This window comes from Eleutherodactylus coqui, chromosome 7, assembly GCF_035609145.1.
Source record: "Eleutherodactylus coqui strain aEleCoq1 chromosome 7, aEleCoq1.hap1, whole genome shotgun sequence".
Classification (NCBI taxonomy): Eukaryota; Metazoa; Chordata; class Amphibia; order Anura; family Eleutherodactylidae; genus Eleutherodactylus; species Eleutherodactylus coqui.
In genome coordinates this window covers 145350992-145369761 of record NC_089843.1, presented here as the reverse complement: position 1 = coordinate 145369761, position 18770 = coordinate 145350992, and the positions used below count along the sequence as shown (strand labels likewise).

Genomic DNA, 18770 nt, shown 5'->3' with positions numbered 1-18770 from the left:
GTCGGCCAAGTGGGTCCAAGGTGATGTGACAATGTTAGCCCCGACCCATGTGCTCGTGGTGATGGCATATGCGCCCTGTTGAAGTAAATGGAAACCTTCTGACCCGCGACCCATCTGCAGTTGACATTGTGGATACGCCACTGGTATTTGCGTCATCACATAGCGATGGTGCAGGAAAACCAAATATTTAAAAAAAAAATCTTTACTGATGGTGGTCATCAGCAGTACAGGAAAACAAGGCATATGGGGTCGCCGGCCGTGGTCAGAGCTGCGAGCTCCCGCATGCGGAATCCGACCTGTCCGTGTGAGACCAGCCTTAGGCTGTGTTCACATCGGTGCCATGGTTTCCATTACTGTGCCAGATTCTTCATATGGCAGATCCAGACCATGTCTGACTATGCCAGCTGTACTTTATTAGGGATCTTTCAGATTGGCGGAATTTGTCCGCATCGCAAGATAGAGAAAATTCTGCACCAAATCTGCATGCCTCCATATGGATTTTGATGCAGAATTGAAAACGGCTTAATTCTGCCGGTAATTCCACATCAAAATCTGCATTTAGACATGCGGATTGTATCACAGATTTCTAAAGCGGCAGATTCAGCCACCTGTTGCGGCACATGTTGTGGCCATATTCCGCCTTTGTAAAATCACCCCATAGGGTTGTGTCACGGCTTCCGATGTTATGTTGGTAAGGATAGTGCTGCATGCCTTATCCTTGATGGAGGTTCTGAACGGCAACAGAAGCTCATTAAAGCTACATGACTTTCCTGAGGAAGTAAGAATAGGGCTATGCCATTTTTGGTCATTTCTACTGAACTTTTTACTTTGATCGTTTTGTAGTTGCCTAACTTCTCAGTTATCACATTTAGTATGGTTGTAGATGCAACATTGATTTGAATATTCTACGGCTGGGGAAGCGGGAGAGAATATAGCATGGCCTTACCGCAGTCAACGTGTGGCCATGGAGTATAGTAATTGTCTTATTCACATTGTGACAATATACTAATTAAAGGTATACGCAAGCCCCGATGAATCCCCCAACACGATTTGTCCTTTTGCTGTTGGTTGTAACAAAAGCTTCAGGAGTTCGAGAGGAAGCTTATAAATCATCTGGCAGGACACAGTGTTACAATAAATGTATACGGCTCTGACACAGTTGTCCATGAGAAGTAGTTACAGGAATTTTTTCTAAATGTCTGCTGGCATTCTTGCACAGTATCGCAGTAAGCCCAAAAGCTCGGTTTCCATATACTCACATCCAGCATTGCTTGCCTCAAGTTTCTGGCACAGCAAAGACATATCTAAACAACGGATGTCAGACTGTTCATGCGTCACAAATTCTTAGCATTTTGCTTGCTTGCGTTCATATCATTTTTTTCTGTTTGGGAAATGTATGGGAATTAGGAGGGTGACATAATTTGTATATCCACTGAGCAGCTGCATGACCATTTATCATGGTCGATGGACACTTTGCAAGGCAGGCCGTTGACCCGACAGTTCATTATGTTACATTTGAACTTCACTTAGTTTATCAGCTAGCTCGCAAATCTCAGTTACTTGGAGGTACGTTTTTCTCAATGTGCGCCAGAGGAGCATTACTATGTGTCTAAAGACTATTTAGAAACTACTTTTCATGGTGTGTTCTCCGAAAAAAATTGATCTATATGGCTAAAACCTGCAGGTACACAGTTTTCGGGGCATACCCAGTCCACTAGTTGTCTTCTAATACAGAGCATTTTCTGGTCTAGAGAATATTATTCCTAGTCATCTCTATAAAGCTTAGTGGGGTTTTCCATGGAAAATACTACTGATGATCTATCCTCAGGATAGGTCATCAATAGTTGATTGCCTGGGGTCCATCACTCGGGACCCCGATTGATATGCTGAGTGGGCACGTGTTGGGTACTGTTCTATCTTGTCTCCACTGGAACTATGGGTGGAGACAAGGGTTTGTCCAGGGAGATTGTAATGGAGCGCCCACAGCTGCCGATTCGCTAGCTCAAATTCCTCGCGGTACGGCCGCTGCCATTCTCCCCTGCCCTCCCATCTTCCCGGTCTAACATAATATCCCCTTGCGCCTCTTGTCAGTGTTGCTGCCACTCTTCCTTCTGCCATCCTGTCTCTGGCGCTGCCTTCTTCCCCGGCACTCTCCCTGCCAGCCTCCCATTAGCGATGCACTCTCTCCGGCCTTGTCAGTCTCCCCCATCACCAGCGGTATAATAGCCCATCAGCTGTCACTTTCCCCGGCGCTCTGCCTTCTCCCCTCCCTGTTCCAGCACTGTCTGTCCCCCACTATGACTCTCCCCGCCGGCCTCCCATCAGTGATGAACTGTCTCTGGCGCTGTCACTCTCCCCCATTTTCGGCGGTCTAATAGTCCATCAGCTGTGACTTTCCCTGGCGCTCTGCCTTCTCCTTTCCGTGTTCCAGAGCTGTCTGTACTGTGCTGTGAATGTTAGCAGCTGCGCTGCTCTCATCAGCGCTGCTCTATCAGCTTCTGTCCGGGTGGGCAGCCACTGCAGCTGGCCCTGCTGTCTGTGTCCCTGTCCCACGATGGCTGTCAGCCCCTGTCTTCTGCCATCGTCAACGTTAACGGCCCCGCTCTAGCTCTTCACATCCCCTGCCTGGTGTGTGCCGGCCGCCTGCAGTAAGCCACTGGCGGCAAGTTAGCGAATCAGCAGTTGTGGGGGTTCCTTTGATCTCCCCTGGACAAACCCTTGTCTCCACCCATAGTTCCGGTGGAGACAAGATACAACAGTACCTGCGTGTAGTCAGTGCCACAAATACACAGAGGTCGGAGCAGAATAGGATAGGTCATCAATAGTATTTTCCATGGAAAACAGCTTTAAAGGAGTATTCTTTTTACTGTAAGGTATCCACTATTTACAGGATAGGGGATAACTTCATCATTGGTGGTAGTCTGACTGCTGGGACCCTATGGACAATGAGCATGTATGCCTTTACTCCATGTATTTCAAGTGTTCGGATATCTCTGGCAGTCCCATTGAAGTGAATAGGGTGGAAGTGCAAATGCATTTTTTCTGCTGCCCACATGTTGGGATGCTCTAGGGTTGCAACTTCAGGATCGGTGGATACGCCGGTGGTCAGACTCCCACTGATCAACAAGTTATTCCCTAGGCTATGGATGGGGGTTACCTTGCTGTGCTATGTTGCCTATTTTCATATTCTGTATATTTCGCATGCTGTTAATTCTGTACATCCTTTAGTTAGGGTGCATATATAACTCTGCCTGTAGAAAAAGAGCAAAGGCTTATAGGGGTTGTCCGAGTTAAGGAAAACTCCTGGCATTGGGTTTCCCATGCTATAAAATAACAAATACGCAGTTACTCACCTCTCCTCAATCCTTCGTTTGTCCTCCGCCAACAGCTCCAGTCTCCCTGTAATGTCAATTTGCATGCTGAGTTGATTACAAGCAAGCTGCAACAGCCAATGACAGCGCTCAGTGATCATGGCTAAACGTTGTCATTGGCTGTTACAGCAGGTTTATGGGAGTCACAGCAGCCTGTAAACAGACAGCGGAGAACGCAGCTGGCAGTTGAGGATGAACAGGGAAGCAGGAAAAGGTGAGAAACTGCTGATTTGTTATTTCATACCATAGGGGATGCAATGACAGGGTTATCCTGATTCCGGACAACCCCTTTCTCAGCTATGCGTAGTGGAGAATAGTGCACATGCTACTACCTGGGATGGTTTAGTTCACTCATTTCCAGTGAATAAAATTGGTGGAAAACATATTACTTAACACTAAGGACGGCTGCACATGGGCGTATTGGCACAGGCAATTTTTGCGTGTGCAATATGCAGGGATTGAGCATATTGATTTCAATTTTCATTCTTTCTGTGATTTTTTTTGGTCTGTTTATATTTCCCTTTCTGTGATTTTAACTAATGTTAATGTAGGAACCCACGATAAATGAGGATCCGTGACGTGGATTGTGGGTTCACGTATTTTGGCCAAAATATCAGCTAATATCTCGTATTTATCAGTATTTAGCATTAACATGTAGTGCAGCTTTAAATGCTGGGGGAGCCCAGGGTGCACTTCACATACCATGTGGTCTGACACCCTATATCTACTAGTTTTTGCAGGAATAAACACCAAACAGCCACTACCCCCCCATATAGGTGTGGGAGTGGCTGTTTCTTTGGTGTCCTCACACGTGTTACTTACTCCTCCATTTAGCATTCTGGCTGTCTGCATGTTGAGGAATATGGTGTATATGTCTGTCCTCTTGTATCAGTATATCAGTGGATATATGGCCACTTTCTGTGATTTTTCTTTTGCCTGCTAGATTTTTTCCTTTCTGTGATTTTAGCATCTGTAGTATGAACTCAGCCTTTTGAAACTTAAATGCTATGTTCCTTCTGCCTACAGAAATTACATTTGTTTAATAAACATGGTATGCAGTGTGAATAATACTATGCTTAGGCCGCCTGCAGACGATTGGAAGCTGCCATAGGATTGCAAACGCAATCCTAGACAGATGGCTGCGGTTTGGCCGTGCGAAATCTCGCGCGGCAAACAAACCGCAGCATGTTCTATCTCTGTGTGGGGCTCTGCGAGCCCCCGCACAGAAACGTCACTCACTGGCCACCGGCTTCCGTCTGCGCAAGCAGCCGGCACATGAAAGATCCGAAGCTGCGGGGCGCGGGTGAGTACGCGCTGCTCTCTGCAAGCGCTCGGGTCGGGTCCCGCGGCAAGAATTCTCGCTGCCGGATCCGACCCGGCCGTCTGCAGGTGGCCATAAACAGCTCATTACCGGGCTAAGGCCTCCGTCACACAGGCGTTTACTGCGATTTCAGCAGCTCTGGCATGCATTTTGCCAGCGTTTTGGATGCGTTTTCAGCACAGCTAAAAACGCAACCAATGAAGCTGAAAAAAAGCAATACTCCTTTAGCAGGCACTGTCCAGGTCCATCTCGCTGTTCTCCGGAGCTCTAGGCAGGCTTCTGGGCACTTGAAAGCGCCGACAGAGCATTTTTTGCTAGTAACAGCGTTTGAAGACCCCGCCTCCAGTCTGTGCTGGATGCACTAATCAGAGCCAGCGCTTGAGCAACCAATCGGAGCACTCTCTTACTGGAGGCGGGGTCTTCAAACCCTGTTAGCAGCAAAAGATGCTATGTTTGCGCTGTAGTGTAGCTAAAGCTTGCGTTTAGCACTGTCGAAAACGCGGCACCAAGTTGTGCCGCGTTTTCAGCAGCACTGAAACCACTGCCCATTCATTTCAATAGGCGACATAGAATTAAATATGGCCAAAAATAGAACAGCTTTGAAAAGGCTGCGATTTGACGCCTGTGTGAACAGCCCCATTGAAATGCTCCGTTGTACAGCGTTTAGTGGAGCGCTGTAAAGGCAGCGCTAAACGCTGTACAAAAAGCACCTGCATGAGGGAGGCCTTCTTTTGTCTGTATTTTGTTTTTGGTTTTGTATCTCCACATTAAGAGGCAAACATTTTATATTTCTGCATCAATATTGCTGTACAAGGGCTTGCTTATTGTGGCATGACTTGTATGGTTTTATTTATTTACTGTGAACACGTTTTGTTCTTTAAACTATATTTAAAGGGATTGTCCAGCCTTGCACTATTGATGACCTGTCCCCAGGATAGGTCATCAATAGTTGATCGTGGAGTTCTGTCACTGTCTTGATAGATAGGTCATCAGTAGTTCAAAGCTTGATAACCCCTTCAGTAATATTTCTAAAGGCCCATTTACACAGAGCGATGATCGCTCAAAAATCACAAAAAAGCGATCGTTTGAGCGATAATCGTTGCGTCTAAACGTGTGGCCAATGTGCACTTTTCGTGCACTGCTGGCTGATCGTTAAATTCAGGCCAACCTAAAAATCATCCTGTGGTCTTATCAGGAGTTCTCCGTGGGTAGTGATGATAGCATTGGTTCCAGTCGGAGAACAGAGGAACTGTAAGCAGATAAGAGCCCTCGGACTATTAACTGCTTTCAGCTAAAGGCTTCATTTGCACAATAAATAGCTATTAAGTGGCTGAGTAGCTACTTAGTAGTTTATGCAAAATGATCGCTCAAAGCTGTCACTCAAACTGTCGTTTGAGCGATCTTTGAGCGATCATCAGTCCGTGTAAATGGGCCCTTAGTCCCATTAGGGGACTTCACAATGCAATCTGTCAATTGCTTATATAATACTTTAGTAAGCTCAGTACTGAACTGATAGGCAAATACAATCTTTAAAAAAAAAAACATCAAGCACCTAGAAGAAGTTGTTGTTTTGCTGCAAAACTCGGCATGCAGTTCCATCTCAGGTAGATAAGCCGATGATGAGAGTTGTGGTGTGATTAGATGAACGGTCTTGTCACCTGCGGCACTAAAAGTGGTTCCACCCTTGGCCTATAAGAGGCTCTTGAAGACTCCTTGTGTGTAGTGACCTCTTCTTCCCCTTGTGTGGAGCCTGTTGCCCACTAGACGCCTCAACGGCGCAATTATAGAGATTTTGTCCAGTTAACAGAGTTTGAGAGGGGCGCATTACTGGAATGTGAGAAGCTGCATTGATGTATCGACGAATTCTCTGTCACCTGAGCCGTTCTGACCAGACTGTATGGCCGCTCTCACGCTGGACGCTTTTTACCGGAATATCGCAGCTTTCCGAACACTAACCGCAGTCCTACGCTCCCATCAATTTTAACGGGGCTTCGCAGACCTGCGTTTGAACGCGGCGTTAGATTTTTAAAGCTTTGTCTGTTTTATTTTCGCACATTATAACGCACCTTATCACAATGTTGGGGTGTGTTTAAAAAGCGCTGCCAAACGCTTTGCAATGCATTCAAAAACGAAATTGCGGTAAAATGCCGTGTTTTCAAGCAGCGTTTTCTGAGTGCATATGTGCGAACAGCCTTAGGAGATGTTAGGACCTGTGGATGCCTGAGGGCACGCAAACAAGGGGACCGGGCTCAGGACACCCTCGACAGACCACCAGTAGAGAGGATCGTCTGATCATCCCACCAGCACGAGCAGCTCCAACTGTTTCATTGTTCGTCATCCAGAGACAGGTGGATATTGGCATTTTACAGGACTGACTAGTGCAGCATTCTGCGCTACTTCATCCCTTTTTTATGGGATTCAGTGACAGAAGTGCCAAATGGGTAGAAATATGTAGGTCCGCAGCACTCAAAATATGGCAATAAAACTCCCGCAAGGGAGGAACCGCGTCCAGTATAAAAAAATGTAACAGCCACGAACAGGTTGTGAACTGTCAACCTCCGTATGATCAAATATAAATGAGTGTGGTAGCATAAACTGGTGCCGATAGTTGTTAATTGCAAAAAATCAATACTGTATTATTCCATGGAGCAAGTATCAGGAAGTTCCAGATGGAGCGCTAACTCCTTCACATATCCGGCTGTCCTGCTGGTTGTGACATAAATCCCACAGCATTCTGCTTGTGGATCGGCTCTCTGTATTTTTCTTCTCTCCCTTGTCTTCTTAATGTTAGGCCGCTTTCGCACAACTGACAAAATCGCGCCATTTTGCCGCGATGCGATAGCGCGAGTAAACGCATGTATGTGAAGCCCATGCTTTCCAATGGTTTCCTTCACATTAGCAATGTTTTCTCTGATGCTATCTTGCGAGAAAAATAAACCATGCTTGCCACGGTTTGCGGGTTTTTTTTGTAGCCCATGTTCCCCTATGGAGCCTCCTTGTTTATCGTATTGCACGAACTTACGATTTTCATGCGATGCGTTTTTAACATTAAAAATTTCTACTGACTTTCTCAATTAAAAAAAATCGCTCGATTTTTATCTCAAGCGAGATTATTCTCACAAAAAAGCAGCAACATCCCTGAAAAATTGCAGGAACAAAGACGTGATTTTTGGCGCGATTTACTTGCGCTAAAATTGCTGTCGTCCATGTGAAGGAGGCCTTAGGGCTCCCTCGCACAGCCGCTTTTTTTTGCGATTAGCCCGGCGTTTACAGTGCCACGCTATTTGCGGTATAACGCTCCCATTTTTTCAATGGAGCTTCTCAGGCAGCCGCTCGATCTCAGCGCTCTCCAGTGTTGCGATTTTTGAGTGGAGTCTGTTCTATTTTGGTCGTTTAGTGCACCTCATCAGTGATGAGGTATGCTAAACTCCCCTCTTGGCCGCAGCCAAAAGTTAAAGTAAAATACCGATAAAGCGCCGCGATTTCAATTGCGCCGCTTTGCCGAACGCCTGTGTACGAGAAGCTGTGAAGGGGAGGAAGTTTTACACAACAGATGAGAGTTAGTAGAGGGGAAGAGTGTCCAAGTCTTCTGAGAAGGCAGATCACACAGGCTGTACTGGGTCACCATGTAAATAGATATGAAAGAACACATAACACTCTGAATTAGGGGCGACTCATATAGGCTGTGTATCAGGGCTCGGTCAGACGAGCGTGCATTTTGACGCATCCATGCTGTACAAAAAAATGTGCTGAACGGATGTGCAAAATACACGTGACCGAAACTCAGTCCCATTGCTTTCAATGGGGCCGGCGCTACAGCAGCCAGACCCATTGAAAGCAATGGCATGCAGGCAACCCCTGCAGTGATTTTCGGGGAAGGTCTTGAAATATGAGCCCTTCCCTTAAAACCATCCCTAATTTGTGTAAAAAAAAAAAAAATAAAAAAAAAAATTATATATATATATATATATATATATATATATACATACATACATACATACATACATACATACATACATACACGCACACTCACCTCTCCACTGCTGTTGGGGCTCGGCGCGTCTGATGCTTTGCTCCCCGACACTGTACTGAAGTTCTTTCAGCAGGTGGGAATTTAAAATCAGCACCCCTTGAAAGGGCGGTGTCTGATTAGCTGAGCGCTCAGCCATTCATTATTAGCTGTGCGCTTTGACCAATCACAGGCAGCGCTCAGCTGTCATTCAATGAATGCCTGAGCACTGCCTGTGATTGGCTGAGCGCTCAGCCAATCAGACACAGCCTTTTCAGGAGTCAGGGATTTTAAATCCCCGGCTGCTGAAAGAACTTCAGTACAGTGCCAAGTGCCAAGATGCAATGGAGCCGCAACAGCGCCGGAGGTGTGAGTATATGTATATTTTTTTTAATTTTTACACAAGTTAGGGATGATTTTCAGGGAAGAGCTTATATTTGTAATTCACTTTTTATCACTAATATTTAAAGGCCTTTTGTACACCTTTGCTCACTTTTTTAAGAACCATGTATTTTTGCCCCCAAATATTTTTCGTAATTGGAAGTAATTAAAAACGTTGCACCATTTCTCCTTTACCCTTGCAGTGTAAGCACTGCACTGCAAGCTGGAGGACTCAATTTCTTGCAAAAGAAGGGAAGGAGGGGAGAGTTGATACATAGTTTACAGATTGGCTAGGAGGGGGAATGTAGGAGCTCCATAACAATTGCCAATGGCTGGCATGACTAGATGCTTGTCATTACAAGCTCTGGCTGCAGAGACCTGGCTCCTGTGAGCAGCACAAGCTGGGTCCCATCCAAGATAATATCGTTTTCTTCGCTGTTCTCACCGCCATTGCTGCCAGGGGTCCAGTGGCTGAAGGGGAGAAAATTTGGACTACGGGCAGCAGTGACAAAAATAGCATATAGGACCAGTCTAGCATCACTCACAAGAGACAGGTCCTAGTGGCCAGCACTTATAATGACAAGCAGTTAGTATTCGCTGGCCACCAGCACTTGTTAGTTAGATTGTGCTATAAAATTAATTATTTATCATATAATCGATGCAGCTCACACATCTCCACCATCCCCTTTCCTGCAATGAACTTTTTATCATTTACCCTATTTCTTGCTGTAAACTAGCATTTAAATATGCCCCCCCCCCTGACTCACTGCTGCCATTGGCACACATATTCTGCACTTAAGGCCCATTTACACGCAACGATTATCGCTCAAAATTCGCTGAAACAATGTCTTTTGAGCGATAATCGTTGCTTGTAAATGCTACTAACGTTTACTTTTGGGCAAAATGATGGTTTTAGGTGAGCATAAAATCTATTATTTGGCCGGAGAGCTGGTAGCAGGGAACGCATGCTGTGTTCTTCACAGGAGCACTGATTACACTGTATTCATCTTGCAGTTCCGCAGCAGAACAAAGGAGCTGTATGCAGAGAACAGACCCCTGCTGTTCTCTGCATACAGCTTCAGAGGCTCATTTACATGCAAATGAGGGCAATAAACTGGTAATGGACATTAGTGCTCATTAGCAGCTTATGCAAAACGATCACTAAAACTGTCACTATTTTTTTTTTTTTTATAGATTCTTTATTCATTGCAGTTATTTATTCAATAACAACTGGGTTGTGACTTTCAGAAATCAATACAATACACATTTCGGAAGAGACTCAGTGTTAGAAGATTAGAAAAAAATGGGAAACATTTTCTATGTATGCATAAAAACATGACATGAGGTAGATTACTAAAAATCAGAACTTGCCGGTCTTCAAGTCTTCATATGTAGTCCTTTCCATTGGGCACTATGGGGGGCCTCTATGTACTGTAAGTTCTATTCAAGAGTATCTAACTAAACAAAACACGACACATGAGGGGTGAACAGAGAGAATGCGGGTAAGAATATAGCGAGTAGTAGCGGAGATAACAGAGAGTGTAGGTATATGAAAGGGAGTAAGTTAATTAGTTTGGGGGTGAAGAAGCAATCGATATTCTTCTGAGTCCTGGAACACTATCCAGTGGTACCATGTTCTCCGAAACCTTTCTTGTGTACCCTTAAGTGATGCAGAAAGGTCCTCCATCTCCATAATCCAATTAACTTTGTTTAGCCACAGTGCCAGTGAGGGCGGGGCTGTCTGTCTCCAGAGTCTGGCAATACAAGACCTCGCCGCGCCCACCAAGAAGTTCACCACAGATTTTTTGTAAGCAGCCAACGGTATGTCACTGTGATGCAGGAGAAATAGAGCCGGGGATTTTGGTAGAGAAAAATGGGTACATTTTGAAGTAATCCGCCAGACCTCTGACCAGAAGCCTGCCAGCATCGGACACTCCCAGAAGACGTGTAACATAGTCTCTTGCTCCGCTCCGCAACCTCCAACATAGGGGAGAGACCGACGGAAATATTTTGTGTAAGTGGGAGGGCACCGTGTACCACCTGGAGAGAATCTTAAATCCAGATTCCTGTATTTTGCTGGATATTGATGAAGAATGTGTGATGGTGAAGATTCTGTCTCTTTCCTCCGGGGCGAAATTGATTCCCAGCTCCTCTTCCCATTTCTCCATGTATCTTGGGGGAGAGGCCTCCAGGTGTGTATTGAGGGTGTTATATAGTCTGGATAGGGTGTGTCTAGAGGGGCCCTCTTCACTACAGATTGATTCAAACTGTGTTTTTTGGCAGAAGAATGCGTTAGGGTGAGGCAGGGACTGTAGCGTCTGCCAAGTTGGGAATGGGGCTGGGACAGTAGTTCCTCTTAACATTTCCATCGAGAGCCACTGGCCATCTTGTATAAAGTGTTCTGCCCTAAATCTGCCCTCTGTAAACCATATACGGAATACTCCACTCTCACTGCCTGGTGGAAATTCTGGATTGCCTGGAACCGGAAACGTTGGGGAAGGCCTGGGGGATATATCTGCCCTTGCCAGTACTCTGGTAGCGATTGACAACGTAGGGCCGATAGTGGGATGGAGCGCGAGATCCATGGAGCCTGGGCCGTCAGACCAAGGAAGAACTACCAGTGGCACTGGAGACGCAGCTTGTTCGATGGTGACCCATTGCTTGAGTGCTGAGTGCCGGTGCCAGTCTATGATACGTACCAGGTGGGCTGCCTGGTGGTACTTCACAAAATCTGGGAGTCCCATGCCGCCCTCTTTTTTTCGGTCTGGACAGCGTATTCGGCGCTATCCGGGAAGCCTTTCCTGCCCAGATGAATGTAGATATGAGCGATACTAGATGCTGGAAAAAGGTTTTTGGCACGTGTATGGGAAGGGCTTGTAATAGGTACAGGACTCTGGGAAGAATATTCATTTTAATGATTGCCCCTCTACCAAACCAGGAAAATGTGCCTTTGGTCCAGGAATTAAAGGGGTTGTCCCGCGAAAGCAAGTGGGGTTCAGCACTTCTGTATGGCCATATTAATGCACTTTGTAATGTACATCGTGCATTAATTATGAGCCATACAGAAGTTATTCACTTACCTGTTCCGTTGCTAGCGTCCTCGTCTCCATGGAGCCGTCTAATTTCAGCGTCTAATCGCCCGATTAGACGCGCTTGCGCAGTCCGGTCTTCTCCCTTCTGAATGGGGCCGCTCGTGCCGGAGAGCTGCTCCTCGTAGCTCCACCCTGTCACGTGTGCCGATTCCAGCCAATCAGGAGGCTGGAATCGGCAATGGAACGCACAGAGCCCACGGTGCATCATGGGAGAAGGCCTGCGGTCCACCGTGGGTGAAGATCCCGGCGGCCATCTTCGCAAGGTAAGTAAGAAGTCGCCGGAGCGCGGGGATTCGGGTAAGTACTATCTGGTTTTTTTTTTAAACCCCTGCATCGGGTTTGTCTCGGGCCGAACGGGGGGGCTATTGAAAAAAAAAAAAACCCGTTTCGGCGCGGGACAACCCCTTTAAGGACTTGTCTGAACTGTCACGAATTTTTAGCGATCATTTTTGCGTGTAAATAGGCCCGTAGAGTTTCTGCTAGTGCTGACTCTTTAGCTCATAGAGGATTGCCTGGACTGAACACATTGCAGTAAACCCTAAACTGTGAGAGGGCTTTGGATGTAACCAAGAATGTTTCCATTCAATGACATTTACTAAAAACTATAAAAGTGATAGGGAACAGAAGCAGAAATTAAATCAGAAAGCTGCATACATTTTAGCATAATGTGATTACGCTTTATTTACATAAGGTCGGACAACCTTTTTCGTTAGAAGGAAATAACTTTTACATGGACCCCTGGACAGGAAAAATGCAAGGTCACAGAGTTTATTTCCATAATCAAAGTCCAGGCTGTCGCGCTTCACATATCCCTAACCATAAAAAGTTAATGAGCAATCTGATTTGTGCTTGTTTAGTGAAAGATGTCCCCCACTCCAACCTCTAATGTATCGTCATCCAGAGGCTGCTAAGAGCTGCTTAGCATTCCATGCTTCAGTGGAAAGAGACAGTATTACAAGCCCCGGCTTCCTGCCCTTCTATCTACACTGGATCACAATGTCAAAAACATCCTGCTTAAACTGTGATTCTCCTGCTTTATGGCTGATGAAAACCTCTTGGATATCAACCAGCATACTTTCCAGACCTCCTGTCAAAAATGTAAATTACAAAAGGGAACACTGGAACTCACTCAAAGGATTTACAGTCCTCTATGTTCCTGTTAGACTAATGTTAAACAATAGGCGCACGAACGATACTCTTTATATGTTACTTTTCTGCAGAACCTTCTTCTTTTTTATTGGAACACAGCACAGACCTTGTATAGGGAATCGCTCTGTTTATTTTCCTCTTTATTGTGTAGAACATATTTATATAATGATGTACTGTAGCATTTTCTTTTGTTCTTCAGGTGCCAACCGTTTGGCTTTGTCTGCTGGGGTAATGCTGGTACGGCATCATGCCTATCCTCCAAAACATTCCATTTAGAACCTTTCAGCTTATTCCCCGTGGCTTGCTGCATTCATCCATTTCATTTTCCCTTTGCTCATCCTTTGTTCATTTAACCATACTTGCATGCTTAGATTGGCTTTTAATAGTTTGCAGTCCAATTAGCCACTAGTCTTGCAGATGTCCTTGCACTCTATGACTTTAGATCACTAGACAGTACCCCAACTGACACAAGTCATGTCCACATTGTTTTTCTTATTTTTGGAAATAAGTATATTTTAGAACTAGATACATGTATTTCATTTAAAGAGAACCTGTCATGTCCGCGGGTCAGTGATCCTGGCTGCATAGCTTTGCAGTCTTGATCCGGCTACATCTAATGCAGTTTGTCTTTTGTCTGTACTCTCTCATTTTCCCACACCAACCTTTGTTCAATTGTGCTCCTAGTGCTTTGAATTGGTCAAGTGGGCGGTCTGCACCACTTACTGTTAATCAAATCTGATGTAATCATTTAACAGTGAGTAGTGGAGACTCATATAGGCTGTGCATCATGTAAGGCCTCGGTCAGATGATCATGTATTTTGACGCATCCATTCTGCGCAAAAAAATGCGCTGCACAGATGTGCAAAATACGCGTGACCGAAACTCTGTGCCCATTGCTTTCAATGGGATGCAGGCAACCCCTGCAGTGATTTTCGGGGAAGGGCTTGAAATACAAGCCCTTCCCTGAAAGTCATCCCTAACTTGTGTAAAAAATAAAAATATATATACACTCACCTCTCCGCTGCTGTCGGGGCTCGGCGTCTTTTGACGCTTGGCTCCCTGGCACTGGCTAAAGTTCTTTCAGTAGGCGGGGATTTTAAATCCCCACCTCCTGAAAGGGCTGTGTCTGATTGGCTGAGCACTCAGCCAATCACAGGCAGTGCTCAGCTATTCATTAAATGATAGCTGAGCACTGTGACCAATCACATCATTGATGTCATCATTTAACATTGAGTAGTGCAGACTGCCCAGTAGAGTCAGGAGTCAAATAGGGGAGGGGAGTACAGACAAAAAATTAGCTGCACCAGAGTCAGCAGGGTCTCAGCTGCAAAGCATTACAGCTAGGAGTGCTGACCGAGGACATGACTGATCCTTTTTAAGTATGCTCGTTGATATCCTTATCCTTTTAATTGTACATTTCCTCTCTCGAAAGACTTTCTAGACTCTTTGCCAGTGCACCCATTCTCAAGCCATTATTTTTTTTCCTCTTTTCCTAAGTACTTTCTCCCATGCATTACATTTATGTTCACTTTCCTTTTCCTCTATTTTGAAAAAATTTAAAAGGCCACTCTGGCAAAAATACATTTTTCCATCCATGTTCCCTCTTGATTGTCAGTCACACTCTGGACATCTGCTATGTATATTGCAGTCACTTCCATACAGTGTAGCCTCCTGGGGGGAGTCCAGTGACCAATCAGCACAGCATTAGCTAGAGGATATACTTTTTCTGCCTGCTGAGTGGGCAATTTAATTATCATTACCTTCTATATTCTTCTAAATAAGCTACAAAACCATCAGTATCTTGCCAGGATGATGAGCTGTGATCTCCTCTGTTATAGCTGTGTGACAGGAGCTGTGTGATCATTATTAGTAACTGAGATAGGAGAGTCTGTGACCCCTCTAGGCAGTTTCTGTGGTAGGGTCCATGCTACAGCATCACACAGACTGTGAAATTGACTAGTTTCAGGCTGCATAACTCCAAGTAGGTTGAGAGATGAGATCACATGACCTATTAGAAAAGAAATAGGCCAGGAGTTTAAAATAGCAATAACTAACTAACCAAGGTAACACTAGTATATATATATATATATATATATATATATATATATATATATATATATATATATATATATATATCTCCATATATATCCTGGGGGGCTAGCTACATAATCAATTAAATTAAAAAAAATCACCCTTTTTGTCCTTTAACACATAATAAACAGTTGTTTTTTTTCTTCAAAAGACACATGGTTAGTGCAAGGGTTTTTTTCCCCCCTCCCTAAGGCCAAATGTCCATGGGCGGGTTTGATTTGCAGGAGATCTGTGGGAAGCAGTCGCAGTATGTTCCATATTCCTGCGGAACCCACAGGGACGGCTTCCATTGAAGTCAATGGAAGCTGTCTGATCCACAGCACAGTCACAGCTGTCATTGTGGATGTGCCGCGGGAAAGCAGGAGATTTAAAAAACAAAAAATTGCACTGCACATGCGTCCCGCATGTCGTCTGGTGCGCCCGGTCGCATCCATCATGTGAATGTGGCCTTATCAGGCCTTCTTCACCTGGAAGAACTTGCATGAATTCTGTGCCAAATCTGTGGCAAATTGCCAGGTTTTCTAAAACCCATTATGTCCAATGGGAAATTGACGTTTACAGCATAGAAAAAAAAACAAAAAACCAAGATGTTGTTCCCTGTCACGGTTTGGCCCATTGAATGGGGCTAAATTCATTCCTGGATCCGCTTTTTTTTCAAATGCAAATATTTAGGCTGAAAGCAGACGGTCAGCCTTCGATTTCTGCCTCAGAATATGTGGCAGATCGGCGTTCGATTTTTCCGAAGCGTGTGATGCCATGTGAACGAGGTCTTAGGGTCTTTCTCCTTCCTTATGAACAACATTGCCAGTAGTCGGCCTCGGAAGTTCCAAAAGCGCTGTAATGTCCAGTACTGATTGGTTGCTCAGGTGACGTCCCACCATCATACTCTGTTGGAAGCCTCTCTGCTCTACACCGGGTGACATTCTGATGGTTTCTGTACTGCTATATACCTGTGTGATACTCTCCTTTATAGCTGATGCTCACATCGAGCGGTGCTGCTCAGTAGTCCACTCATTATAAAATTAGAATGGGCGGACTACTTAGTAGTTCTGCTCAATCCACTGAGCTGCAGCTTGCAGTGCTCACATCAGGGAAATGACAGCGCAGGTAAGTATAACACTCATATCTCCAAACTCAGCAGGTCACCTACTTTCAGCCCATCAGCATAGCTTAATGGGGTTAAAAGTAGGTGACAGATTCACTTTGGTAATGTTATAATAAGCTCGATAAACATGCAATGCAATTCAGATGTATGGTTATAGATAATTGTATCCAATGACAGCTCCAATCTTGATGGCATGACAGTTCTGTGTATTGTCGAGGGTGGTAAAATGAGAACCCAACTTGCTGGGGGGTAACAAATAGATAGATTACCTGAAAGCGCTGCGGAATAAGTTGGCGCTATACAAATAAGAAGTCCCCTTTCCCCCCTATAGTGGAGTTATTGGAGATGAGTCTGTAACTCCAAACGCCAATTCACTGCATTGATACACTTCTTGCGGGTGCACGAATAGGTGCGGGTACGCCGTAAACAGCAATAGAAACATTTATTGTTTTGCTTCTATTGGAAATAGTATGGCAGTCTTATTTTTTTGCTGGCAGTCACATCCCGGTGACATGTTTTTACTTTAATCGATATTGACACATATATTGGTATATGTTCTGATTTATATTTCTTCCATAGCTCTGGCGCTGGGAATGTGGCTGACCGGGTTTTAGCTCAGCTTTTAACGGAAATGGATGGAATAGAGCAACTGAAAGATGTGGTGATATTGGCAGCTACAAATCGCCCCGATTTAATAGACAAGGTAAGACTAGATTTTACTATTAGATGCTCCGAAATTCTGCAGTACACACATTCAAAATCCAGCCTGACAAACCACATTTTTTGTGCACAACAGACTACCGGCAATCATTGCATATAATGTTCAAGCTACGGTCGCCAATAGCGGTCTTTTTGAACGACTTTTATCTTAAGCGTATAGGCAGTTTTAGAATATCATAGCTTCAGGGAAGTTTGACACTGGGGCTAGAACTCTGGGGCAAGCAGACGACAACTACATCACTGCCACTTGGCGCCTGGTGCAGCATCATACACACGGTTCTGTACCAACACTGTGGAATACTTGGCATCTGCACATTAGTGTTACCATTCATTGTTTTCTGCACTAATATTTACCCCTGGTTACTTTATTTCCCCTTTAGTTTGTCATGCAACATACGTGAATATGAATCTCGGTAATATTTAAAGGGCTTCATTGAGACCCACATCTGTTATTAATTAAACTATTACAGCGACCAGTAACATTTTTGCAAGACAGTTGCCATTAAAAATATGTCCCCATCCGCCGGATGGTCACATGTCCAGGGAGTCGAAAACTCTGAACCTCCGATGGCGTCACGTTCACAACTCAGGAACCTTTGTTTTCTGGTGTGTATGTGTACATTAGCAGCTGCATCCCTGGCAGTGAACTGTGCGGGCACCTGGAACATCAGTGCATGCCCAGTTCACCACCAGGGATGCAGCCACTGATGTTTGCATAAACACTGAGCCGCAAAGGCTCCTGGATTGTTTACGGGACATCAATGGAAGATCGGGATTTTTGACAACCCAGGCATGTGACCATCTCGTGGAACGGGGCATCTTTTAAATGGTACTTCTATTATAAACATGTTACTGATCGCTGTACAAGTTTAATTAATAGCATGTGTGAGTCTCGGAGAAGCCCTTTGATGTAATTTTTTCTTTAATACATATTGTGACTCAACACTATATATGTATGTGGACTTCTAGCTTATATTTCATTTAAGGATGTGTTACTATATTGCTGCACTGAATGTTACTTTTTAACTCCCTTATTATTCTTTTTAACTTCATCTATACATGATCGGCTTTAGCAAAAGAATGTGCTTGATAATTAGTACAGCAGTTTTTAAAGTTGTTTTAGCCAAATGGAGTTAAATGGTCACTAATTTTTAAAACCATTTCTGTTTATATGATAGCTTAGTGTGATAACTAGCAAAAATGTAAATCAATTCATTAGCCTAAAATTATGTTTTTCTGCTGAAAAATCACTCTAAACTGCTATCCACAAGAGGTCTACTTTCCTTCTAATTTGCTGTCCACCACCAGTTGTCGTGTGATGCCTGTCTCTAATGAAGAAGAAAGCAAGATAGAGAACATGAAATGGAGGAGGGTAATGACTCATGCTGCCCATAGAAGTCTATGGAGCAAAGAGACGGGGAGAGTAATCTGCTGGAGTGATACATAGGCAGAGATACACACCCAGATGTGTCTGCTGCTAATAGTATATGACTAGTTATTAGTATTATTTATACTACTATTCTTTCTGTTG

At 44.6% G+C, this 18770-nt stretch overlaps 1 protein-coding gene across 1 annotated transcript in view; it reads left to right on the top strand.

Moving 5' to 3' along the window:
* Window positions 1-18770, top strand: part of AFG2A (AFG2 AAA ATPase homolog A) — a 324422-nt gene that overhangs the window by 104053 nt on the left and 201599 nt on the right. The window contains exon 14 of the mRNA XM_066573780.1: window positions 17099-17222. Coding sequence (XP_066429877.1) covers window positions 17099-17222 — 124 coding nt within the window. The remainder of the gene's footprint in view (window positions 1-17098; window positions 17223-18770) is intronic.